This window comes from Stenella coeruleoalba (assembly GCF_951394435.1).
Source record: "Stenella coeruleoalba genome assembly, chromosome: 3".
Classification (NCBI taxonomy): Eukaryota; Metazoa; Chordata; class Mammalia; order Artiodactyla; family Delphinidae; genus Stenella; species Stenella coeruleoalba.
This window is the reverse complement of record NC_137148.1, coordinates 11,695,449-11,723,076: the sequence shown is the minus strand read 5'-3', so window position 1 is coordinate 11,723,076 and position 27,628 is coordinate 11,695,449. Positions and strand designations below refer to the sequence as shown.

The window sequence follows — 27,628 nt, the reverse complement described above, 5'->3', positions numbered from 1 at the left end:
GATTTCTTTGGGGAGACAGAAGAGTCTAGACAAAATTGTAAATCACACAATATAGACATTGTATATGACTTATAAAGAAGTTTCCAGGCCTGACTGGAGGCAGGGAGGGCAATTTAAAAGGTTGTGACATTAATCCATATGAGAAAGACAACTAACTGATCAAGGGCATATCATTTTTCAGAGAGGATGAGATACATTAAAAAGCAGTATTTAAATTGCAATAGGCCTTATCGATGTTGGATGTGGGAATGCTTGGTTGAGATTTAGGTAGTTGGTGCTAAGCCCTGAGATGAGCACCTAGGAGCGGGTGCAGATTTTGTGATGCGGCAGAGATGTCTGCGTTTGGATATGTTGATTCTGTGATGCGATGGATCATCTAAGTGGGGAAGTCCAGCTGGAGACACTAGTCCAAGTATATGGTTTTCCTAAATATTCCCAAACACGTAGATCTATGATGGAGGAGAACATGAAGTTGCTGTGTTTCAGGCTTTTGGGAGATCTTATCCAACTCCCCAGTTCATTCGGTAACTATTTAATGGCCAGCAGTTATGAACACAGGAAGAAGTCTCAGCTTCTAGGTTCACAAGCTATTTAATTTTTCTCCCTCCTTTGTTTTTATCAACTTAGCTTTTTAATTATATATATATATATATAAAAGTAATAATTTTATATATTAAAATGAATTCCTTCTAGTAATTTCCTGCTATTTCAAAGAAATTAGGGTCATAATGAAGGGGAAGAAAGTGCAGGGATGTGGCTATTGCTCCATATTATTTCACCTGTTCCACCTATGGCTTTTAGCTCTTAGAAGGCTCCCCCAAGACATAAAATCTTCATGTGCCTATGAGTTCTCATTAACAGATAAGGGAATATCTGGAAGGCTCTAGTTTGCCATAGGGAGTTGTCAAGAGATTATTAATTGCTCTATCCATTTAAATTCATTGAGGAGAGCTAAATTTAGCCTAGTACATTACTTTAAACAGTTTTCTTTTATGTCAGGGGAATATGAAATTCTTCTTGCCATTGTACTGTTGTCATGGGAAATTTGTGTGATATGTTTATATATCTTTCTATTTTAAAATGGTGAAAAATGTTCACATCTTTTGCTATTGTTCATTAAAATGATGACAGAAAATTACAATTTGAAATTACCAAACTGGGGGAATTTTCAAGGACAGATGTATAGATTTTTGTTTATATCTTGGCCTTATTTCTTGGTTGTATCTTGAAGGGTTATTAATGTCATTTTAACTGGTTTGCTCTTCATGAAATAAGGAAACTCTTTTTTGGATAGGATGAGAATGCATTTTATCTCAGTACACCTCCACTTTCTCTTATATTTTATACATTATCTTTATCATGACTTAATCATGAATCAGTGGGAATAAAATGAGGTCTTTAAGGTTGAGTTTCTGGAGCATGAGAAGTGTGAGCCCTTTCTGTTTTCTTTGCAGTGCTGGCTCTGCTTACTCAGTACATATATTCTGAACAACTGATTGATTTCCAAACTACACTCTATGACCATGGAAATGTTAATACTGTAGTCAGTAGTCTGGGGTTCTTCCCTCATGTCCCCATTACTCCTTCCAACACCCCTTCTGTCAGTTTTAGTATTCCTCTCCACATTGCTAGGGCATTTTTTTATAGAGCACAGTGCAGTTTCCTCCTGTACCACCAAAGCTCAAAATGTATTGGATAGAAAAGAGGGGGCATTGTCCTCCACGTTGTGAAGGGGAAGAGAAGTGATTCAGTGTGAGTGCATCTGCCCAAAGCAGACTGTGTCAGGCTACAGAAGCCAGTTGGCAGATTTCTCAACGAAGAGAGAACAATCTTCAGATTATGGCCGCCCGTGGAGCTCAGAGCAAGACCTGAGAAGCCTCTTGGACGGTAGCCCTGTTTAGCTTTGTCTATGATTATAAGGAAACTTGGAGGAGGGCTGGACCTTTGAATAATGGGGGTTAGGGTTATATTATATTGTCACCAACGTAGGCACAATAAGACAAAAGTAAGTCTGTAGAAATAAACAGAAGAGTCTCATCCCATTCAAGATTTACATTGATCAGAATTTTCTTTACTCCTAAATTAAACCAGATTTTCAAAGGTTATAAACGTTATGCAAGAAAAGTTAGGTACCTCATGCCCTGCTTTCCAGAATTAAGGGACATTTTTGGTTTTTTTCTGAGTAATTTCTGTCATTTCAAAGTTTCCTGGATTTTTCAAATAATTAACCATGTCAGGGGATATTTTCACAGATGTTTCTGTTGACTTTTCTATTTAACAGAGGACAATAGAGAGCTATGTGGATAAACGCATGGGCACAACATATGGCCCTCCAGCAGGAAAGAAGATGACTGTTTTTATTGATGATGTGAATATGCCAATAATCAATGAGTGGGGAGACCAGGTATATCTATCCTATTGTGCACTTTATTTGCCTAATTCCTCATTGATTTATTTTTTGATGAGTAAATATTTTTTACTTTTTCAACTTGCAATTCCTAAATTCCAATAAGGTTCATTATTTGGAAACGCTCAAAGAGTTAGGTCCTGGGATATAAAGGAATGACATTTTAATTCTAAAAGTTGTCTTTCTTAGGTTACTAATGAGATAGTACGACAGCTGATGGAACAGAATGGATTTTATAACCTAGAGAAGCCTGGGGAGTTTACCAGCATTGTGGACATACAGTTTTTAGCAGCTATGATCCATCCTGGGGGCGGACGCAATGATATACCCCAAAGGCTCAAGAGGCAGTTCTCTATATTTAACTGCACATTGCCCTCTGATGCTTCTGTGGACAAGATCTTTGGTAAAGTGAATGTCAGTGGGGCATGGGAGGGAAGAATCCCTGCTTGGGTTCCAGTGAGAATATATCCACCTAGAGGTCAACACAGAAAGAGCATTGGGTGGTTCCTTAGTCTACGGGCTTCATCACTCTCAAGCAGTGTATTTTGTTTATATAAAGATTTACTTTTTATGTATGTACTGAGTTGAGTGCTAAGTAGATTTTTTCTGCCTATGTATTTCTTTAAGAAACTGTCGCTAGCTTCTTAAGGCAGAAGGTTAAACATTAAATGGTCTTAGACACGATGAGATGCTTTCCTCGTGGGTATACATATTTGAGGTCTGCATTGATATAATGCCGTACCAAAAGTTTATGTAGCTGATACCTAACCAACCCATATAATGATTTTGGCCAAAGAAATAATATTGCACAGAGTGGAGATTAGCCAGAGTCTGATCCTCAGAGTAATTAATAGGGTTGTAATAAATTACTGATTGATTGCATATGCAGCGTTTCAGAAATAAATTCACCCAAGAAACACTAGCGCAATCGAGAACCATAATTATTTAACTGAGAAATGAAAATGAGTTTAGAAACTGATTATGGAATCACTCTTTTCAGAAAAAGTGTAAAGTTATGCATGCATTCGTGTTAGGTACTAATTTACCATTTCTGAAATTGCAACTGAGAAAAAACTAACTAAGATTACCCTAATAAATTTCTGGCCGACTAAGAATGTCTTCTTAGTGCCCTAGGGTAGTGGGGTATGGCAGTATCTGCCTTCAATCACAGTGGTGGGCAAAGGTTTGGAAACCAAATGACATAGGAATTATCTAAACTTGGGAGAAGTAAAATGGACTAGAAGGAATGACTATTATTGCTTTTAATTATTCTTTTTTGCCTGGAAAATTTTACCTGTAAAGTAACTTAAAATATTTTATAATGCATGGAAAGGCAACAAAAAAAAATGGAGAAATCTTAGCGGATTCACGAAACCTCCCTTTTTCTTATCTTTTTCTAAGGCATCTTTATATATTCATCATTGTTACCCATTTAATAATACTGAATCAGTTCAGCTAGAGTTTTCAGTAGTATTTCTTAGTCAACTTTTCAGTATTTGAATGCTAACTTGTTTGTAACTATACCTACTTGGTAGGTTTAAAAAAACCCCAAAGAACATTAATTAATAGAAATTTCTTTAATATGTGGTTAACTATTAAAATGTTTAATTATTTTTGTACTCTGCATTATAATGTTTTTCATTTTCACTTAGGTGATCTGAACTGTCAGTCAAAATGTTATGACTTTTTTCCCCTTTCAGGTGTGATTGGGATAGGATACTACTGTACCCAAAGGGGCTTCTCAGAAGAAGTGAGAGATTCAGTGACGAAACTGGTTCCCCTGACACGCCGACTGTGGCAGATGACTAAGATTCAAATGCTCCCTACCCCTGCAAAATTCCATTATATTTTTAACCTTCGAGATCTTTCTAGGATCTGGCAGGGAATGTTGAACACTACTTCAGAGGTTATCAAGGAACCAGATGTAAGTGATACACAAGAGAGTAAAACAAGTAACTTTGTTATTTATTATAAACTCTAAATATTCTTAGTAATGCAATTTTTAGTGGCATTATGAAAATATTTTGGGATGTTTTAGCATGGATATTTTTTTCTTTGCTGCTTTTCACGAACATAAATAAGGGAAAAGTATGCCAAAATATTTCTCTTTAAAAGTTTCAATTAGGACTTCCCTGGTGGCACAGTGGTTAAGAATCCGCCTGCCAATGCAGGTAACACGGGTTCGAGCCCTGGTCAGGGAAGATCCCACATGCAGCGGAGCAACTAAGCCCGTGCGCCACAGCTACTGAGCCTGCGCTCTAGAGCCCGTGAGACACAACTACTGAGCCTGTGTGCTGCAACTACTGAACCCCGCGCGCCTAGAGCCCGTGCTCCGCAACAAGAGAAGCCACCGCAATGAGAAACCTGTGCACCATAGCAAAGAGTAGGCCCCGCTCGCTGCCAACTAGAGAAAGCCCGCGCACAGCAACAAAGACCCAATGCAGCCAAAAATAAAAAATACATAAATAAATACATAAATTTTAAAAATTCCAAATAAATTTGGTTTATGTTTAAGGAAATATTATATACAATTATTTTCTAATGAATAGAGTAAAAGGAAAAATTGATTTTGTTTTTTCATCATTTTCTTATACTAAATAATGGAAAGAATCCCTGTTGATCTTATTATATGTCTTCCTATTATTCATATTATAAACTTCATATCATAAACCTGACATTTTAACTTTAAAAAGTAATTATCTTTATAAATAAACTTTCAAAATTGAAGAATGAAACCATTTTGTTGTTAATCATCCATGATCTTTCTTTTCCATATAACTTGATGTACTAAAAGAAATACATATATTGGTAAAACTGAAAAGAGACAGAAGAGTAGAAAGTTCATTTGACAGAAAAATGAGCGTTTGTACGTACGCTCGAATAAAAGAGTTCCTAGCATTATAAGAATGCTCTTCGAACTAAAAGGGAATTCTAGTACGTAAAATGCAGTATGTATGTAATATGTAAAATTGTAAAGTATGTACTATGTAAAAATGCAGTATGCCTTTTTTTGCCAAAGCATAAGGCTAAGGCAACATCAGCCTGTTTTTCCATCCTTTTATGGAACCAAGGTTGTAGTTAAGCAAATAGGTTTTAGGGGACTTCTCCACTTAAACGCACCGAAAAAGTTGAGATATCAACCAAACTGTCACTAGACACATCCAATGTGGACTATTAAAAAAAAGTCAGCTTTGCCTCAGATGCTCACAAAGTAGGTAACCACACTGGCTGACTGCAAGAGGACGTTTTGGGGAAAACTCAGTCTCCTTGTTACAGAGAATTGGGGAGTCATTTTAACAGCAGTGAACATGTTAACTTGATTTTTTTCCCTCAGAGTTATTGACAAATGAATAGTGTGGAATGCAGTCTTCCAAAATTACTTTTTGTGTAGCCATTTTTTGGTGCTTATTTAAAATCAGCATAAACTGGTCTAGCAATTGGTTTGTCATGAACTTTTGTCATAAGTGAATCATTAAATATATTTTACTAAAATTTTATTTTCTGGCCACCAAAGAACATTTGATCATTAGTAATATAATGGCTTAAAAGCCTTCTAACTTGCAAAACGTTACCAAGGTAAGAAATTTCCACCAGTGTTTCGTATTAAATAATTAGCTTAGACAAACATTTGTTATGCTTGCTATAGGAACAGGTATATTGAGCAATTAATTCTCTCAACTTCCAGTTAATTTTGGGTCCTGGATTATCTAGACTAGGTGATTGCTTTATGCAGATAATCCAGATTTTTGCCATAAATTTCCTTCACACTGTGTTAAGTAAATATATCTTTGTAATGATCTCAGTTGCATACATGAGAGTTGTTTATATGCAACTTTTTTTTTTTTTTTTGCGGTATGTGGGCCTCTCACTGCTGTGGCCTCTCCTGTTGCGGAGCACAGGCTCTGGATGTGCAGGCTCAGTGGCCATGGCTCACGGGCCCAGCCGCTCCGCGGCATGTGGGATCTTCCCGGACTGGGTCACGAACCCGTGTCCCCTGCATCGGCAGGCGGACTCTCAATCACTGCGCCACCAGGGAAGCCCTATATGCAACTTTTTATATTATGCTCTGGCCACATGAATGTAGGTGTCTTATCCAAACAGACTAATTGATCACAAACATAAGACTTTTATGTAGAGTATTAGTTTGTTGGTTGTTCAGAGTGATTTAGTATTTTGTCTAGGAATGTTTTTGTTTTAATTTAAAGGCTGAAAAGGAATATACACTACTCTCTATTTACTATACTTGAATGAGACCAATTTGAAATGAAGTTAAGTACATTTTAACTTATTTTATTTATTTTTAATAGGACAGTTATATTCATGAACAATTTGTTGTATACTAAGACTGTGCAAAGCATGTTTTATATCCTTGTATCCCCTGTACAAATGGCAGTAACATCTCCCACGTCATTTTGACAACCCCAAAATGTCCTTTTTTGGTCATAACACACCAAATGAAAACCATTAGTCTAGGATTTTGTTTCTAATGTGCTCCCAAAGCTGTTGTTCACATTAAAAGGAAACCAGTAGTGTTAATCTTAACTTTTTAAAATGTAGTATCTTAAATCAGGAAGGATGCTGCTCTGTGATATCGTCCACTTGAATTCCCAACTCCGGCTTAATGGGAATTAATAACACATTTTAATGATGCTTTTGACAGGAACTGTTAAGGCTGTGGAAGCATGAGTGTAAACGTGTTATAGCCGATCGTTTCACGGTGTCTGATGATGTGACCTGGTTTGATATGACTTTAGTAACCTTGGTGGAGGAGGAGTTTGGTGAAGAGAAAAAACTCTTGGTGAATTGCGGAATTGACACTTATTTTGTGGATTTCTTGAGGGATGCACCTGAAGCTACAGGTAAACTATTGAAGCAGAATTTGAAATTCCCAAAAGTGATATCTGAAGACAAGTTCAGTTCAGGGATGTTGAATTTCTGTTCAGTAAACTTTACTGAGACAAGCCTGGGACATATTAGGTGCTCAATAAATACAGAATGAGTAGATAAATGCATACTGATGGAGTTCAAAGATTAATCATTTTAATGCACATCAGTCTTGGATATTAAGGTAGATTTGGGAGGCATACTATGGCAGAAGACAGTGCTAAAGACTTACAGCTGTCACATAGAGGTAGATTTAAGGAAGGACTCTCCCACACATTACCTGGGCAAGTCTCTGAACTTTCTTGAACCTCATTCTCCTCATTTATAAAAATAGAAATATTAATATATGAGTCATGGGGCACCGTGGGGAATAAATGAAATGTTATCTGTGGATGGCTTGGGCAGTCCGTGGCTTGTACTCACTGCCAGATGAAACATAGCAAAACTATGATAATTATTACTCGAGTATTCCAGGTGCTGAAAATAAAAAGAAAAACCTCACATCCTCTGAGAGGGCTGTTGAATACAATTAGAAAGAGGTGGGTGATGTTGAGGGAAGATTTTGTGGTTATGGTTCCATAAAAAATTGAGATATATTACTTATGAAAAGAGGTAGGGCTCCAATTATTTTTTTCCTTCAGAAATAACTGAGCTTAAGTAGAATATTTTTCTTTCATTTGGAAACCTCTTCTAATACTGAGGAGGAATTTTAAGTTAATTTTCATATTCAAAGAGGCATGTTTAAACACATGCTATTTATATCTTCTAAATGATTGAAAATGACCAGGCAGCCCCTTACTAGATTAGATAAGGATGTATGTGATCTGTTAAGTTTCTGAGTGACAATTGCAAAGGGAGATTTATTGCTGGCTATGCAGTTGGACTGATCCTTCCACAAAAAGAAGCTGATACAGTTTATTTTCAATCAGGCCACCCACATCCAAAAATCATGTAAAGGTAAGAGAATTTACAAGGTAATTAGAATTTATGTATTTTATTTCCTCTAGTTCAGAAGGATAAGTAACTAGATTACGGTTTTCTAGGAGCAAAGCGCAACTGCAGCATTGTGGGGCGGGGGCTGGAGGTGGGGAGTTTGGTTGGGGGCGGGGTGAATGAGTCTAGAGGGAAGCACAGAACCTTTCAGTGACTTCAAAGCACTTTGTCAAAGCTTGAAATGAACATCTATGAAATAAGGAAGTGACTATTGAAATTCAATTAGTGGGAGCTTTGCAAATGGACCAATCCTAATAATTATGTTAAATCAATTTCCTTGCTTTGTCATAAAAAGGTTAAAATACTTTATATTAGGACAGGGTCAATTGAAAGTAATTATGTACTATTAGATTTGGAAGATCCACTCACTCTTCTAGTACCCAGTGAATTTCTGGGTTGTTACTGTATCAGTATATTCAACTAATGTTAACTGATAGTGAATTTACCTATGCCCAATTTAGCTTTTTCTTTGGCATTATGCTTTATTAGTCAAAGTTGGAAAAGTATTAAACTGGTATGTTATGTGTTTCTAATTTTTAAAAAAAGTTTAGTGATTTTAATACTTTTCCCAGTGAGATAACTCAATGTTTATTTATTTAGGAAATCATTGTTTCTATTTTATCTCTACCCTTCACCTCCATTCCCCCAAATTCACTTCTATTCTCACCACTAACTTAAAATTTCTGACTCATAAAATTTTCCTAAGCAAATGCAGTGACCTTTTTCTTTTTATTCTTATTAAAAATAATTTAATTTTTGATTTCTCTTGCTGATTTTGACATTAAATCCCTACTTTTTCAATCTTCATTAGTGAATATCTCTGGGAAGATCCTTGACATGCCAATGGTCTATTATGGATTCAAATTAAATTCAATGTATATGACATTATTTGAAATTGACCTTTTCTATACATTTAAGAATTAAGACTGCATATGATCACAAACATTCTAATGCTTTGACTACTGTGTGCTTTCTTTTCTTTTCTAAAAATACATACTCTGACATTTGGATAAAAATCAGTATTATTCAGTGCTAAATTGTAGAGCTATGAGTGTATTAATTTAGGTTGAAGGAAGTGGTAAAGTCCAGTGATTTGAAGAAACTTAATTGATTTTTCTTCCCCAACCCCAGGTGAAACATCTGAGGAGGCTGATACTGAGATGCCCAAAATTTATGAGCCAGTTGAATCTTTTGATCAGCTGAAGGATCGTTTGAATATGTTCCTGCAGCTCTATAATGAGAGCATCCGTGGCGCTGGCATGGATTTGGTGTTCTTTGCAGATGCGATGGTCCACTTAGTCAAGGTCAGCGGCCACGCCCGGTAGCACCCCACAAAATGACAGACACTTGTCTTTACTCCAGAATTTTTTCCCTCCTCTTTCACTTTCTTCTTCTAGGAGAAAATTCAGTTTAAAAATAAACCCAATGCTCTATTCCAATTTAATTTCTGAACTGAATGCAACATGTCACACCTATAGGTTTAAAATCAGAGCAGGTGTACTTCAAATGTGTGATATGATAATTTTATTCACTGTGGCTATACTGTTCCCAGCTCAGTGTTTTCACTACATAGAATGAATGTGGTTGGCATCTGAGTTCAAAGCACAGGCACAAAGTCTGCTTATATTTTGCATAATGCAAAGGATAACTATAAAGAATAGTACATTAGTTTTGAGGACATTATGCTAAGTGAAATAAACCAGTCACAAACCCACAAATACTGTATGATTCCACTTATATGAGGTCCCTAGAGTAGTCACTTCATAGAGACAGAAAGAATGGTGGTTGCTGGGGGCTGAGGGGAGGTGAATGAGGAACGTTTAATGGTACAGTTTTATTTTTGCAAGATGAAGAGTCCTGGAGATGGATGGTGGTGATGGCTGCACAACAATATGGATGTACTTAATGCCACTGGACTATACTCTTAAAAATGGTTAAGATGGTAAACTTTATGTTGTGTGTATTTTACCACAATTAGAAATAATAATTAAAAATAGTGCATAAACAGTTGATTTTGAGTTGGGATGAAAATTCTGTTACAATGAAATCCACCAGGAAAGTACAGTTGCCTTTCTACGTTGTCATATGAGTCATTACAATTTCCAATCACAGTAATGATTGCCCCTCAAAGGTTAGAAGTAAAATATATTATTTACTTGATAACTTACATGATCTAATTTATTGATGGTGGGAGATAATGCCATTTAAAGTTCGTCGTTGATACTCTCACTTTATTGATGTCAGTTATTTTTTCAGACTACATCCTTTTAATTAGAACAAAGACAATTTGAGGCTGTCTCCCATTACTTAGGCTTAACCATGAGGAACAACCTCATACTCACAAGTTGTCACCTCTAATAATTACAAAACCTTAGAACTGGAGAGGGCTTTAGAGGTTACTTAGTCAACTCTCCCTCTGAAAATTGAGGAGGCCAGACTAAGTCAGGGAGAAGGAGGAAAACAGAGAGTGTGTTCTGAGGTTGGATGTCCCCAGCATGAGGACACTTAGCTTGGAAACTGAATTCTCAGAGTCTGAGATACCTACTGAATTATGAGCGCAAATGTTCTTCCAAAGCCAAATATAAATAACATTTTGAAATTAGCTCCTAATTTATAGTTGACTAAAAGTCAAAAGGAAGAATGGAGATACTATCATATTTAATGATTAAAAGGAAGAAGACAAAAAGAATAACATTTTCTAAATAAATAATATCAAAGGCAACTTCATGACTAAGTGTCTATGGAGACAAAATCTGATTGGCTTGGGATTCCATAACAGCTTAAATTGAAATGAGGTTATTTATGTTAGTCTTGTGCTTGAGGATGTTCGTTAGAAATGTTTTTTTTTCTGGGTTTTGCAGCACAGATGATGCATTTCTTCACTTTGGGTATGACATTAAAGGCATGTGTGCCTCAGTACAGGTCCTTGACTGTGTTTTCCCTCACTCTCAGTCTCTAGTGTACCTGCTCTGGGATTGGCCAAAGAATCTATGATTGGAGTTTCTGAGCTAAAATGCTACATTCCTCACTGTTTTCTAGGCCAACCCTCTCTTCTATACTCTTGCTTTCTGTGTACAGTTACATCCAAACTCTGTCATGTGGGTGTGAGCCTTGAAATATGTGACCTAGTTATAAGACATGATAGAAGCCAAGAAGACAGGATTGAAGATGAAAACTGCAGCAAAACAGGATGTGATCTGAAACCAAGTGTGTTTCTTAGTTCCTTTCTTAATCAAAATAACAACTTTCTTTTAAAACCAAGAATAACTCTGCGATATCTCTTTTCCCTCTTTGGTTAAAGTTCAAATCATGGTGTGTATTGTTTTTCATGATCTAGTCCTTGCCTACCACTCTACCCCTTGTGCGTGGTGCTCTGCTTAGGGTGTAATCCAGAAAAATCAACTGCTTGTGCTTAAACACATCCTGATTCCAGAGCGCCTCATCAATGCTGCATTCCCAGCAGGTGTTGTGTTGTATAGAATTTATTTGTTTGTATTTGTCTTTTCTGCCAGACTGTAAGCTCTGTGAGGGCAGGCACCCACTTTATTCCCCTTCATATTCACAGGATGGAGTATTGCTGAGACAGGCACACTTGTGATGCTTGATAAATAGGTTTAGAATTTAACCAAGTCCCCAGTATGGCCCTAAACAACGCTTTGCACCTTATTTCCTGATATTTCCATACCTGGTACTGAAGTTCCCATCCCTATGAGGAAACCTCAGGCCTTTTGCTGATTCTGAGACTTTGTGCATCCCATTCCCTCTTCTTAAAATTTAGCTCACTTCCTCCCAGTGTGCCATTTTCTTTGCATCATAAACTTCTAGTTATCGTTCAAGATCTAGATCAAATTCCAGCTCCACACCTAAGACTCGCCTTCACAAGCAGTGTTGTTTCCTTTGCATTCTTTCCAGTTGCCATCATTCCTATCCACCCCAGCATTCACCATGGGGCATTATTGCATGTTTCTATTCATAGGTCTCTCAGGATGTGAGCACCTGTAAGGCAGGATGGGCATTATTAAGTTTTAAAATATTCGCTAAAGAAATTAAAAGATGAGTATCCGTATGTTACAATCTATAGATAATAGGACAGGATAGTCCCATTTGAAGTTCTCACTTGACTGTGTTTTCTCTTATAGTTTCTGTTTTTAACTAGATTATGAGTTTTTTGAGTCTGCTTTTAAAGTCTTCTATTGTTTATATATGATCATTTGTCAAATATGTTGTAAGGACTTCTCATGTGCTAGAAACTGGGAATGGAAAACTTTAGTTTAACACCTAAGCCCAGTTGCAGGAAAAGGTGTTGGGATGAAAGTTCCTTATACTCGATTAACAACAATTATTTAAAACCCTAATATATTCACCAGCATCAACTAAAGGAAATGGTTTCTGAAAAAAGTTATATATTTTGAGAAAGTTAACCAAGAAACAACACAGACGATTCTAGGATGGCCTGCAGTAGCTTCTTACCTGTCTTATCTATCTATGCCTCTTGAAGTAACACCAGGGAAAGAGTAGGAATAGACACTGGCAAAATCCTAAGAATTCTTGCCAGTACCACTCCTCCCCTGCCTATAGCAACTTAGGAGAGCATCACATGGAGAGGATGAGTAGGAGGCTGGAAGAGCAGAGCATATCACTTACTAATCTTACCAGGATTGGTGGACCAGATTCTTAGGTCCACAACAAAAAAATGGTCTCCATTTCCAAGGGCTCACACTAAATTAGGGGATATAATCCAAAAACAGTGGTAGTCCCAATAGGAATAGGGTTTAGCCCCTGCCAGTGGAGGGAATCCTGAAAAAGGATGTTTAACAAAACCTTGTCAGAATGCAGAGCCGAGGTTGTGCCAGAAGGCTTCTGCCAGCACCAGAGAAGTGATCCTTTCTCAGCCCCCAGATGGCTTTCTATCATTAGTTTAGAGAAAAGCTGGCATTACAGCAAAACTGCAGGCTCAAACTGCAGTTAGGAGGGAAAGACAGTCATCACATAAGGTGAAAAATGCATCCAAGAGAATTCTACAGCAAATCCCCTTTAGGTGGGGTTGGAGACCTGATGATGAAAGTAGTTTATCAAATACAGATAAAGCCAAAGAATCATGGACTTTTACCACAAATATGACCTGGAATGGTCTGGGGCTACTGACTGGCATAGAGTGGACTTCTGGTCTACCCATAATCACTTAGTAGATACCTTAGGTATCACTATCTTTGCCAAATAATAAGAAGAGTGTTTATGCTTATTTTCTTCTTTTTAAATTCCATCATCTATGCCATATTTTGGAAATTTTCTTGCCTTCTATTTAAACTATATTAGTTTTCAAATGTGGAGGATACTCTAATTAACCTTGTGTTCTGTGTTCCAAGGATACACATTGTTTTGAAATTTCTGTTCTTTTTCCTATCCTACTGAAGTAGATTGGCAAACTAAAAGGAAACCTCAAAGTCCCCTTTATATCTCTCCTTGAAAACCCACAAGCAAGCCACAGTCTGGGCTGTCTGATGACTTTTCTCTACTGGTCTCCTCCTATCCTAGTTTCCTAAAGGCACACGCCCCACTCCCCACCCTGTCCAATACTTCTTAAACACTGTTGTATTTCAGAAATGCCTTCATTAGTCCAACCAGTATATCTTTCTATTCTGATCCTAAGACATGTACAGCTTCTAAAATGCTTATACAGGCATACCGTATTTTCTTGCCCTTTGCTTTAATGCACTTAGCAAATATGCAATTTTTTACAAATTGAAGGTTTGTGGCTACCCTGTGTCAAGCAAGTCTATTGGTGCCATTTTTCCAACTTTTGCTCACTTCGTTTCGCTGTGTCATGTTTTGGTAATTCTCACAATACTTCAAACCCTCTACCAGCAAAAAGATTATCACTCACTGAAGGCTCAGATGATGGGTAGCATTTTTTTAGCAATAAAGTATTTTTCAATTAAGGTATGTACATTGTTTTTTTAGACATAATGCTATTGCAAAATTAATAGATAGTGTAAACATAACTTTATGTGTACCGGGAAACCAAAAACTTGCTTTATTGCAATATTTGTTTTATTATGGTAGTATGGAACTGAACCTGCAATATCTCCTAGGTATGCCTGTGTTGAATAAATAGGAAAAAAGTGAAATATTTGCACATTAAATGATACATGCTTTTTCTGTTTCATATTCTAGATCTCACGTGTCATTCGCACTCCCCGGGGAAATGCCCTCTTGGTCGGGGTGGGTGGATCGGGAAAGCAGAGCCTGACCAAGTTGGCTTCATTCATTGCTGGCTACACTTCCTTCCAGATCACTCTGACAAGGTAACACGCTTTCGCTTTAATTAACCTGAAATGGATTTTGATAAATGGTTCTCAGAAGCCACTTGGGGCTAAGAATGCATTTTTCTTATACATAAGGGAATCATAATCGTTTTTCTTCTTGAATATTGACTTATTATCCTCCCTTTTCAACCTCTGTCATAGACCATGAAAATTTCACATGAATGATTTACTTTTGAAACACTTTAGCCTCTCATTTCAGTGAACAGATGCCTCTCTGTTTTCATGTTATGCTTGATATGAGTATTGTGTGTATTCCTTTTAGTGCATTTCAAAAGAAATTTGTCCCTACTAAATGTTAATTCAGGTTTCAAGAATGTTATTAAACTGGAAAAACAGATGAAAAGTTTATGCTGGTTTACTCATTCATACATTTAAAAATATTCATTGAACACCAACTGTGTGTCAGGCACTGGCTTAGTGCTGAGATACACGGTAAGCAAGATAAACCTGGCCTGTGTCATCATGGAATTTACAGCAGTTCAATGGGGACAGTTGAGCAACTCACTCAATAAGATGTGATACGTAGGTGCTCTCTCTGATAAGGAAATAAATGCAGACCAGACCAGAGTCTGTTGAAACATGAGGGAAGGACTCCTGATCTTGTCTAAGGGATGGTCAGAAAAGGCTTCCTGGAGAAAGAGATGTTTCAGCTGAGACATGTATATGAGTAAGAATTATCTCAGAGAAGAGAAACAGTAAAGAATGTTCTAGGCAAAAGGATCAGCACATGTGAAGTTACATTTGAGGGCCTGGAAGCAGTTAAATATGGCTGGTATATGGCATAAGGTGGGAAGTGGGAAAGGAAGAGAAATGGAGGTCTTTGAAGGTATCATAAGGAATTTGGACTTCATCCTAGAGCAGTGGGAAACCATTAATGTGTCACCCCTAGGGGAGGCATGTCACATCTGCATGTGGAGAAGGTGGAAGAAGGAGCTAAGCTGGAAGGGTTATAAGCCTGTCTCAGGGATCTCAGCAACAGATGGTGGTGTCCCGAGGGGTGGAAGTGAAAGAGGAGAAAAGAGGGAAGATTCAAGATATCCTTAGGAAGCTGGAGCTTTTGGACTTGGTACATCCTGGTTTTGGCTTGGGAAACTGGATAGTTGGCGCTGCTACTCATCAGGGTAGGGAATCCCAGAAGGGTTGTCCTCGGCCATGTGTGTGCAGTGCGGGGAGAATTAGGAAGTGGAAAAGGAACATGTAGAGAGGCTAAACAGAACTTGAGGATCAACCGAGATAAGGCGAGAAGCAAGAGGCCAGTTTGGGAAGTTTATTTGGGCTGAATATTATTAGAAGTTAATTTCTAGGTGTGGGAGTCTTGCCTGTCGGGCATTGACGAAGCGTCGGCTTGGAGCTGTAGGCAAAACATGCTACTGATCTATCTCACTGATGGAGGGCCATAGCCCCCTGCTGGGACAAAGGTTGGAAATGATTAAACATTGGGTTTGGAGATCCGAATACTCAAGTTGTTGTTGTTACACCTTTTATTTGGTCTAAATGACTGGATTCTGCTTGGAGAATCAATCTGAAACGTTACTGTGTCTTTCAAGTACTGAAACAGAGAGAAATCATCTTAGTTGCCTTGTGTATAATTCTTCTAGTTTGTGGATAGAAGCGATGTTAGATAAAAGGTAACCTGTACAGGAAGGGGATTGAACTCTGCGATTTTTGTTCCTAACATTTTGTATAAAACCTTATCGTTTCAAAGCGCTTTTACGTGCGCAGGCTAACTTGATCTTCAAAAGACCTTTGTGGCTTTGTAGGTTAGCAGGACATATCACAGCTGAGGTTCAGAGAGGCTATGATTTGCCTGAAGTCCCGGATAAACCTGGGAATTAACCACAAGATTTCTGGTTTCTGGTCTGCCATGACTTTAACTACGCCGTGCTGCCTCAGAAAAAACACCTTACGAGTCCTCTCTTTGTGATAAATCGGTTCCTCTGCAGGTCATATTGGGACTGCTCCACTACTGATGAAAAGGAGGGTCAGGGCCTTCTCTGGATTCTTATAACCTTCCAGAGACGATCCTACTGCCTTAGCCTTTGCATAGCCACATGACCAAGGCTCAGGAAGCAAGGGCCTCTCCTTTGGGAAGCGCAGCCATTTGTTAGATGACTCAGGTCATATTATTTGAGGCAGGGGGGTCCTTGAGACCCAGGGGACTGGACTGAAAGTTTTCCCCATATCACAAGAAGCTCGGGCGAGCTATTTTCCTTTGTCCTCTCTCTCCCTCCCCACCCCTCTTCCTTCCTTCCTTCCTTCCTTCCTTCCTTCCTTCCTTCCTTCCTCCTTCCCTCCCTTTCTCTCTTTATTCTTTCTCTCTCTCTTTCATGGGACTGTGTCTTTGAACATGTTTTCTGGTATCTCAGATCTCACTTTTCTAGCAGTCTTCTTGAAATATTGATGCATGGTAGTGGTATTTCTGGTTCTAGGGTTTAGGTTTTAAACGTTAAAAAAGCAGAGTATAGAAGTTAAATATTTGGTAGCTTTTTAAAAATCAGAAGGCTATTTGCTCTTGTGCTCTGAACTCTGAGTTTATTTAATGACACAAAATTCAAATAATAATTTAGTGAGTCTGAGTCTCCAGGACTGGAATATTTTAATTTTTACTTTTGGCAGTAATGGGTTACTCTATATTGTCTAACATTTCATGATTGCAAGTTGACTTCCACTAAGTGATTGCTTTGGATGTGAGAGATTTAGAGTGGGATATTTAATGTTTCCAACGATTCTACTATAGTGCACTGATTGCTCAGAAAACTCTTTCATGTGACGTCCAAAGATGCAATGAAAATAGTTGTGTTGGGAATGAGGAGGGTGCAGTTTACAGTGGGGCATCGCCCTCACCCCATATAATGACGGCTTGAAATGCTTTAGTTTAGATTAGTTCAATTTATGAGGTATCTTCTAAAATATCAATTGCAGATGGGTGCTTAGTAAATATTAGAATTTGACATTTCCCTTACCTTTTTTTTTTTTTTTTTTTTTTGTGGTATGCGGGCCTCTCACTGTTGTGGCCTCTCCCGCTGCGGAGCACAGGCTCCGGACGCGCAGGCTCAGCAGCCATGGCTCACGGGCCCAGCCGCTCCGCGGCATGTGGGATCTTCCCGGGCCGGGGCACGAACCCATGTCCCCTGCATCGGGAGGCGGGCTCTCAACCACTGCGCCACCAGGGAAGCCCTCCCTTACCTTTACCAACAAATATTTTCAAAATGAAACATGTATATACATTCTGATGGCATTATGGTGTGGTTAAAAATTATACTTTTGCTTCAGGTTGATTTTTCACTCTAGATGTTTTTTGTGTGTAAAAATATAATGTTTTATAAAATGTGGAGTCTTAAAAATTATTTTAATTTCTGCAAGTAAATGTAATGAACAAGTAATATTTACATACAATAAAATACCTGTCTGATGGCACAATATCAGCATTTTTTGTTAACCATATAGCATAAAGCATTGTTATAAGGGTCTTTCTTTCCCATTAACATATTTTAGCTGATGACACGATGACAATATTTCTTTAGGTCCTACAACACATCAAATCTGATGGAAGACCTGAGGATTTTGTATAGAACAGCTGGTCAGCAAGGCAAAGGAATCACTTTTATTTTCACGGACAATGAGATTAAAGATGAGTCGTTTTTGGAATATATGAATAATGTTTTATCATCGGGTGAGGTAGGAGCTCATTTATTCTTGATGTGTTTTGCCTCTTCAGATTCCCTCCAGTGTTAGAGCTCTGTGTATTTCCTTCCGTTAAAGTACTGAATAAGTGCTATTATTGGGATTAGGTGGTCGGTAGGAAGAATGGGTTTTTCTGTTGGGTTTTCGAAGAATAAAAATCCCAATCAAAACGTGGAACTATGCATTGAAAACGTTACTGAAAGCTCCAAGTGAGAAATGGAAAAACGGAAGAAGAAGGTTGCAAGGAAAGCTGGTTGGATTTTTGATATGTCCATACCCCCTTAACGGGCTGTGACTTTCCAGTTAGTAATAGAATCATTTGTGTATTTTAAAACACGGTTTAAAATTCTGTCTAATCTTCCATCCTATGGAACATTAATGCTTCTCTTATTCTATACATGAAAGGTGAGTTTAAGGACACAAATGAAGGCAAGAGATTATACATATTGAGCTGTATATTTTGATCTGTTTTCATATGCCTGTATTGAATTTGAACGTCTGCACTTTTCTCGAAGGTCTCCAACCTATTTGCCTGCGAAGAAATTGATGAAATTAATAGTGATCTCATATCAGTCATGAAAATAGAGTGCCCCAGGCGCCCTCCTACGAATCAGAACCTGTATGATTTCTTCATGAGCCGGGTCCGACAGAACCTTCACATTGTGCTCTGCTTTTCGCCAGTGGGGGAGAGATTTCGAAATCGCGCTTTGAAGTTTCCTGCCCTTATTTCAGGATGCACTATTGTCTGGTTCAGCCGATGGCCTAAGGATGCCTTAGCTGCTGGTTAGTGTGGTGGAAATTTTTATATCAGAGTTTCTGGTTTACTGTGTGTGTGTGTGTGTGTGTGTGTGTGTGTGTGTGTGTGTGTGTATTTATATTCTGTGCTCTTTGCTGTCTCTCTACCGGATTGAGCCAAAAGTCACTTTGTCCAAGGTTTGAGGGTTTTTGCAAGACTGTTGCTCTCTCTCCTTTGGCAGCATTTTTTTCCCAGAGCGTGATTATCAGCGAATGAGATCTTCAGTCTGTGCCTCCGTGGGTTAACTTACAGTGATTCTAGTGTTTTCATTGTGGTGGAAAGCTTTGTCTCAGTTGGTCCCCAGGCCGGTTCTAGGACGTCACAGGAGGACACTGAGGTTTTAATCTCATTTGTGTTCTTTTTTAAGTGGGTTGGCCAACCTCAGAGTAGTTTAAGCAAAGTATCTCTTGGACGTTTCCTTCTTGTGGCTGCAGTGCTGGAAATCCAAGAGGAAAATGTTGTCAGCCATCCTCTGATGGCTTCTGTGCCTGAAACAAGACGTTAAACAGAGACTTTCATGACTGGAGCCCTTGCTGCTTCTGCTTCTGTCTAGTCTTCCCTCCTATGGAACATGAATGCTTCTCTTATTCTATACATGAAATTGAACACAAACGTTGTATAGGAGATGTTAGAGATCATCCCTTAAGTTTACGTTTTTTTCAGCTTTTGGTGAGAAATTGTCTGTGGCTGTTTTAAAAGATAGAGATAATTAGGTCTCATCTCTGACCTATTGTAGCAGAACTTCAGAAGAACCCTGATTCAGGGCAGTAGCTTTCAAACTTTTTGTCTGATTATTGTGTCGTCATAATAATTAAGAGGAGTCTTGTTTTCCAGTAAAACATGACAGGTAGCCCCAATAGATAAAACAGCGAAGAGCAGAGGAGAGGAAGGACTCTGTAGCCTCACCCTTTCACGGTGCTACCAGCTGCTTCTTCTGCATCTGACTCTCCAGCTATGTGTACCCGGTTGGAGAACGACTGATTAACCGTCTCCTGCCCTTTATAGATGGAGAACTGGGGACAGTGGAGCTGAAGTAATTATCAGAGGTGCAAGAAGCCAATAGCTATAGCCAACGTGTATATATACACACACATATATAGTGTATATATATTCTCAGCACACTACTCTTGATAATAATGGTTTTTCTGATCTGTGGCTTTTAAACACAAAATATTTTAATATATTTGAAGTACAAATGTACAGTGTTGTCTCTTATAAGATTTGAGAAAACATCCATGATTTAAAATTTTAAGTCCTGTTAAAATTTGAATACAACTAAGGGTAAAACTTTAAAATTCCTTGAAGTAGGATATAAATGCAGAGCACAAAACCACAGTAGTTAAGAGCTATTTTAAGTTTACTATGAACTGTGATAATTAGTACGCAAGTGGTTTGTAGAATATCATGTAAGGTATTCTTATTAATAATAAAAATAATTTCAGGCGACAAACACTGTAATATACTATAATTAGGATGACTTAATTTAAATAACGGAGCCCTTCCTGGCAAGTCTTTATTTCAATTGTCCCTTCTATTGCAAGATAAAAGGTTGTTCCTTTGTTGATTTCTCACAAATCTTCCCCATTGTTTTAAATCTCATTGCATCAACCCAAGCCAAGGTTACATGGAGGGCAGGGAAGCTTTCATTTCTGTGTCAGCAGTTCCTAGCAAGTGTCCTGACTTTCATGCATGCATCTATTTTTTCGTGTATTCAGAACATAAGTATTGAGCTTCATACGCCATTTATGGAGCCAGGCATATTGGAGGGCAAGGCAGACCCGTTTCTTTGCCCCAGATCCTCTTCCCTGGCAAGCTCATCCACAGGCTCCTGTGTAATATGCCCCATCAGTTTTTATCTCTGGTCTCGTCTGTCCTCTGGCTTGAAATCTGTGCACTCAACTGCCTGCTTGATACGTTCTTGTAGATGTTTCATAGGCTCCTTAAACTCAAAGTGTCTAAAACTGAACTGGTTCGGCTCTGGTCACTCTCTCCCAGGAAGTCCCATGATCGTCCATGAAACTTGGCAACAGAAAACTCTTTGTCTTTAACACCTTTCTTTTCTTCAACTCTCAAGTCTGCCCCGTCACTAAGTCATGCCAATTTTGCCTCCTAAATATTGGTGGGATCTATCCAACTCTTTTCCTTCCACTGGCATCCTAGGCCAAGCTATCATTGTAACTCACTGGAAATCTCAAAGAGCTTTCTAATGATCCCTCCTCCTCTTTCACCTGTCTCTCATCCATCTCACGATGCGGACAGAACAGTGAGAAAAACATAAACCCAGTCACGTTGCTTTCTATTTAAAACCTTCCACCGCTCTTAGGAAAAAGCAGTCTCTAGCTTGGCCTTCAAGGCTGGGAGAAGCTGACCCCACCTACCTCCTCAGCCTTACCTGAGGTCACTTTTTCCTCCTGATCTGTTCTCCTGGATTCTTGAATATGGCCTTTTTCTTCCCATGCAGTGCCCTCTTCCTCCCATTCTCCCTGAGCCCTCCTCCCTCTTGTCTGGGTACTCCTGGCTCAGCTAAATGTCACTTCCTCAGGGAAAACTTCCCCTGTTGCCACCCCCTCCCAACACCCCCAAAGCCAGTTCCACTGTTACGTATTTCACAGCACTCTGTGCTTTTGCTTCCTGGGACTAGCCACAGTTTGCAATTTAAGTACTTAGTTGTATGATTTGATGAATGCTTATCTGTCCTGCTAAACTAAAACTCCATGGGCTCAAGGACTACATATCTTTGTTCACAATTTCAGCAGCTACCAGTATTCAACACCTACAGTGTTCAGCCAATGGATCAGACTGTCAAAATTCATCATCCTTCGATAATATGGCCCTAACTTACTTGCAGTCTTCTCTAATCCAACACGAACCTTCTCTTGGTTTTTTTCAGATATACATCTTTTGTTTGATTTCTGAGCATCCCTTAATCATCTTTATTCTTCCACACATAGTCCCCCTTTATCAAGAATCTTTTCTCTCATCTTGGTCTATCTAAGTTCCAAAGCTTAATCAAGACCCATCAGATCCTTCACTCTTCCTTTGTTCGCTTCGGAATACTTTTTCCCCCTTTTCTTAAACCTCCTGTATCTTTAGCACTTAAACTTTATATAATGCACCTAGGCATTTCAATCTTTTCAAACCTTTTGATAACCAGTGAGCTTTTGTGACTATGCCTCCAATCTAGTCTAGTAAATATTTAGAGCCAGTATACTACATGAATATATAGTACTGTGATAGTCACAGTAGTGGATAAAATAATTATAAGACATGAGACATACCTCCTTTCTTTTATAAATATAAAATCTTGTTGGGAAAACCAGCATCTACACTTAATACCAACCTGCCTTATGTTATTTTGAAAGAATACCATCTGTAGGTATTGGAAGCACTTCAATACATTTAGGGATTTAAGTGTCATATATTCTTTTTAGAAAATTCGCAGGAAGCTTTCTAGAAAAACCATTTAAATTGCTTTTATCATCCTGATTCTGAATTAAATTATTATCTCCAGTCACATTAATGAGAAAATATATCATTTTTAGCATATTTTATTTATATTATAATAAATATTTTCTATAAAAGTATTAAATTATTGTGTATTTTTCTAATTTATTTATTCCTTAAGATATACTTTATTTTAATTTTTTTACACCACTTTATTGAGGTATGGATGACATAAAAAGATCTGTGCATATTTAATATATACAACTTGACAAGTTTGGACATAGGTATATACCTGTGAAACTGTAACCTATGCCATAAACATATCCATTATTACCTCTAAAAGATTCCTCCTCACTTGAATGATGAAGACGATAATGATTGTTTTGTGATAAGAACACTTAGCATAAGATATACCCTCTTAGCAAAATTTTTTGACTATACAATACAGTATGGGTAACTATAGGCACTATGGCATACAGAAGGTCTATAGGACCTATTCATATGTATAACTGAAACTTCGTATCTTTTGACTAATACCTCCCCATTTCCTCCTCCTAGCCCTTGGCAACCACCAGTCTACTCTCTGTTTCTATGATTTGATTATTTTAGGTTCCTCATGTGAGTGACATCATGTATTATTTGTTCTTGTTGTCTGGCTTATATCACTTAGCATAATGCCCTCCAGGTTCATCCATGTTTTTGCAAATGGCAGAATTTCCTTCTTTTTTTCAGGCTGAATAATATTCCATTGTATGTAAATACTGCATTTTCTTTATCCGTTCATCCGTGGATGGACACTTGAGCTGTTTCCATGTCTTGTTTATTGTGAATAATGCTGCAGTGAACATGGGAGTGCAGATATCTCTTCAGGATCTTGATTTCAATTTCTTTGGATATATACCCAGAAGTGGGATTGCTGGATCATAGGACAGTTCTATTTTTGACTTTTTGAGAAACCTCTTACTGTTTTTCATAGTGGTTGTACCAATTTACATCTCCACCAGTAGTGTACAAGGGTTCTCATTTCTCTACATCCTGGCCAACATTTGTTATCTTTTTTTTTCCTGATAATAGACATCCTAACAGGTATGAGGTGATATCTCATTGTGGTTTTGTTTTTTTTAATTATTTTTATTTTTTATTGAAGTAGAGTTGATTTACAATGTTGTGCTGGTTTCAGGTGTACAACAAAGTGATTCAGTTATATATATATGTATATATTCTTTTTCAAATTCTTTTCCCATATAGGCTTATTACAAAATATTGGGTATAGTTCCCTGTGCCATATAGTAGGTCCTTGTTATCTATTTTATATATAGCAGTGTGTATATGTTACTCCCAAATTCCTAATTTCCCCCCCCCACCTTTCCCCTTTGGTAACCATAAGTTTGTTTTCTATGTTTATGAGTCTGTTTCTGTTTTGTAAATAAGTTCATTTGTATCTTTTTTTTTTAGATTCCACATATAAGTGATATCATATATTTGTCTTTCTCTGTCTGACTTACTTCACTTAGTATGATAATACCTAGGTCCATTCATGTTGCTGCAAATAGCATTATTTCATTCTTTTTTATGGCTGAGTAGTATTCCATTGTATATATTACCACATCTTCTTTATCCATTCATCTGTCGATGGACATTTAGGTTACTTCCATATCTTGGTTATTGTAAATATTGCTGCAGTGAACATTGAGATGTATGTATCTTTTCAAATTATGGTTTTCTCTGGATATATACCCAGGAATGGGATTGCAGGATCATATGGTAGAGCTATTTTTAGTTTTTTAAGGAACCGCCATACTGTTCTCCATAATGGCTGTACCAATTTACATTTCCACCAACAGTGTAAGAGGGTTTCCTTTTCTCCACACCCTCTCCAGCATTTATTATTTGTAGACTTTATTTTTTTATTTTTATTATTTTTTTTTATATTATTTGTAGGCTTTTTGATGATGGCTATTCTGACTGGTGTGAGGTGATACCTCATTGTAGTTTTGATTTGCATTTCTCTAATGATTAGTGATGTTGAGCATCTTTTCATACCTTTGGTCAACTGTATGTCTTCTTTGGAGAAATGTCTATTTAGAGCTTTTGCCCATTTTTCAATTGGGTTGTTTGTTTTTTTGATGTTGAACTGTATGAGCTCTTTATTTTGGAGATTAATCCCTTGTTGGTTGCATCATTTGCAAATATTTTGTCCCATTCTGTAGGCTGTCTTTTCATTTTGTTTATGGTTTCCTTTGCTGTGCAATAGCTTTTAAGTTTAATTATGTCCCATTGTTTTAGTTTATTTTTTATTTCCATTACTCTAGGAGACAGATCCAAAAAGATATTGCTGTGATTTATGTCAAAGAGTATCCTCTGTACTATGTTTTCTTCTAGCAGTTTCTCATTGTGGCTTTGATTTGCATTTCCCTGATGATTAGTGATGTTGAGCATCTTTTCATATACCTGTTGGTATTTATATTCATATATCTTCTTTGGAAAAATATCTGTTTAGTTCCTTTGCTCATTTTAATCAGGTTACGTGTTTTTTGCTATTGAGTTGTAGGAGTTCCATATATATATATATAAATAAAAAATATATAAATATCTATAAAAAATATAAATATCTATAAAATATATTAAAAAATATATATTTAACCCTTTATTAGGTTTGCAAATATTGTCTCCCATTGCATAAGTTGCCTGTTCATTTATTGATTGTTCCCTTTGGTGTACATAAGCTTTTTAGTTTGTAATCCCACTCATCTATTTTTGCTTTTGTTGCCTGTGCCTTAGGTGTCACATGCAAAAAATCATTACCAAGACCAATGTTAAGAAGCTTTTCCTCTACATTTTCTTCTAAGACTTTTATGGTTCAGGTCTTACGTTTAAGTGTTTAATCCATTTTGAGTGAGTTGATTTTTGTGTATGATGTAGGATAAGGGTCCAATTTCATTCTCTTGCATATGGATATCCAGTTTTCACCATTTACTGAAGAGGCTATCTTTTCACCATTGTGTATTCTTGGCACCCTTGTTGAAGATCATATGACTGTACATGTGTGGGTTTATTTCTGGGCTCTCTATTCTGTTCCATTGGTCTACATGTCTGTGTTTGTGCTAGTGCCATGCTGTTTTAATTTTTGTAGGTTTGTTATATATTTTAAAATCAGGACGTGATTCTGATTTGTCCTTGCTCAAAATTGGGAGTCTTCTGTGGTTCCATATGAATTTTAGCATTTTTATTTTCTATTTCTGTATAAAATGCCTTTGGAATTTTGATAAGGATTGTATTAAATCTGTAAATTACTTTGGGTAGTATAGACATTTTAACAATATTAATTCTTCCAACCTGTGAACATATGATGTCTTTCTATATATTTATATCTACTGTAATTTTTTTTTTTTTGCGGTACGCGGGCCTCTCACTGCTGTGGCCTCTCCCGTTGCGGAGCACAGGCTCCGGACATGCCGGCTCAGCAGCCATGGCTCACGGGCCCAGCTTTCCATGGCATGTGGGATCTTCCCGGACCGGGTCACGAACCTGTGTCCCCTACATCGGCAGGCGGACTCCCAACCACTGCGCCACCAGGAAAGCCCTGTAATTTTTTTATTAGTGTTTTATAGTTTTCAGTACAAGTCTTTCACACCATTGGTTGAGTTTATGTCTAAGTATTTAATTTTATTTTTTGATGCTCTTGTAAATGGTGCTATTTTCTTAATTTTGGGTAGTTTATTCTTATTGTTTAGAGCATTTTTCTAATTTAAAGATACTCAGAAAAAGCCAAGTGTCCTCCTCTTTATCCCACACATACCATAAATACTAGATTTTGTAGTAATTATATTGCTTCTGAAAAAAAGTGAGATTTTTATATGTATGAATTTAAATGGACTGAATCTCTAGATGAAACATTTAAAGAAATATACGCTTTAGTTTATTTCATAAAATTCTTGTCCTTCCCACCATTTAGTAATCTCCGTTTTGGCAAATCTTTGTTTTTATCTTTATATGGAGTTGTTTTGAATTGCTTCTAAGTATCTGTATTATCTTTATTCTGGTGATATTGTATTTCTTAATGAAACACTGTGATTCCAAAGTCACTACTAAATCAATTAAGTTCATTTAGATTTCTCCAAGGTAAAGATAATTAATAATGTTCTACTAGACTCTGTTTTAAATCAGCAGATTATTATTAAAATAGGCCATCCTTATTTGTAACTAAAGTTTCAACAAAATCAATAGCATATATATGGCATATATTTCCTTTCAAAGAAGGCCATTTTAGTTATGTAAGGAAAGTGGCCCTCTTTGAAAATTATTACTTGATTTATACTATACAAGATTTTGGCCTTAGGAGTTAGTCACCACTGCTTCTGCAACTGCTCACAACTAATGGTGTATCATAAAGAGAAATGAGGCAACTGCACACAATAACCACTCAGAAAGTAATACCAACCACGTAGTTCCCAGTGTTTCCCAGAAAAACTAGCATATTTTGTTTATGAAGCACATTAATCAGGAGATATTTTTGAACTTTGGGCTTCAATGAAAAAATGTTTGTTAACAGTCTAAAAACTCTATAGAGTTTTGTTGTGTTTGAATTTCTAAATCAAGGTGCTGTAGGCATTGGAATTCATCATCTTGGGCTTTGAATTCCAATCCTCCTACCTACAGGCAAACCTCTCTAAGCTTCATTTTCCTTGTGTATAAAATATACATAGTGATATCCATCACGTAAGGATATCCTAAGGATTAATTAATAAAGTTTTGTGGTTTAGGATCTGCCAGGATTAGATATGCTTGCCTTCTGAATGTAGAAGTTAAGAATCTGTTTGGCTGTAAGAGAAAACCAGAGCAGCAGTGGCATAAACGAGTAGTTTTTTTTTTTTTTTTCGTTTTCCTGCTACCAAGAAAGGACACAGATGTGCAGCCTAGAACAAAGCCAGTGGGGACCTTACTCCTAGCTTGCTGTCATCCTTAGGGTGTGCCTCTTGTTCTTATAGGCACAAGAGGGCTGCTGCATCTCAAGGCTTTGTGTCTGTTGTTGTCTCATGAAGCTTTGCCTTTTATGTCAGGACAGGATTCTTCCCCAGGGACTTTTGTCTGCAT

The 27,628-nt window shown here is 37.4% G+C and overlaps 1 protein-coding gene across 1 annotated transcript in view; it reads left to right on the top strand.

The window, feature by feature from the left end:
• DNAH5 (dynein axonemal heavy chain 5) overlaps positions 1-27,628 on the top strand; it is a 211,086-nt gene that overhangs the window by 115,755 nt on the left and 67,703 nt on the right. The window contains exons 47-54 of the mRNA XM_079918021.1: positions 2,282-2,404; positions 2,597-2,810; positions 4,108-4,331; positions 7,068-7,266; positions 9,416-9,588; positions 14,459-14,589; positions 18,135-18,288; positions 18,810-19,077. Of these exons, the coding sequence (XP_079774147.1) occupies positions 2,282-2,404; positions 2,597-2,810; positions 4,108-4,331; positions 7,068-7,266; positions 9,416-9,588; positions 14,459-14,589; positions 18,135-18,288; positions 18,810-19,077 (1,486 nt within the window). The remainder of the gene's footprint in view (positions 1-2,281; positions 2,405-2,596; positions 2,811-4,107; positions 4,332-7,067; positions 7,267-9,415; positions 9,589-14,458; positions 14,590-18,134; positions 18,289-18,809; positions 19,078-27,628) is intronic.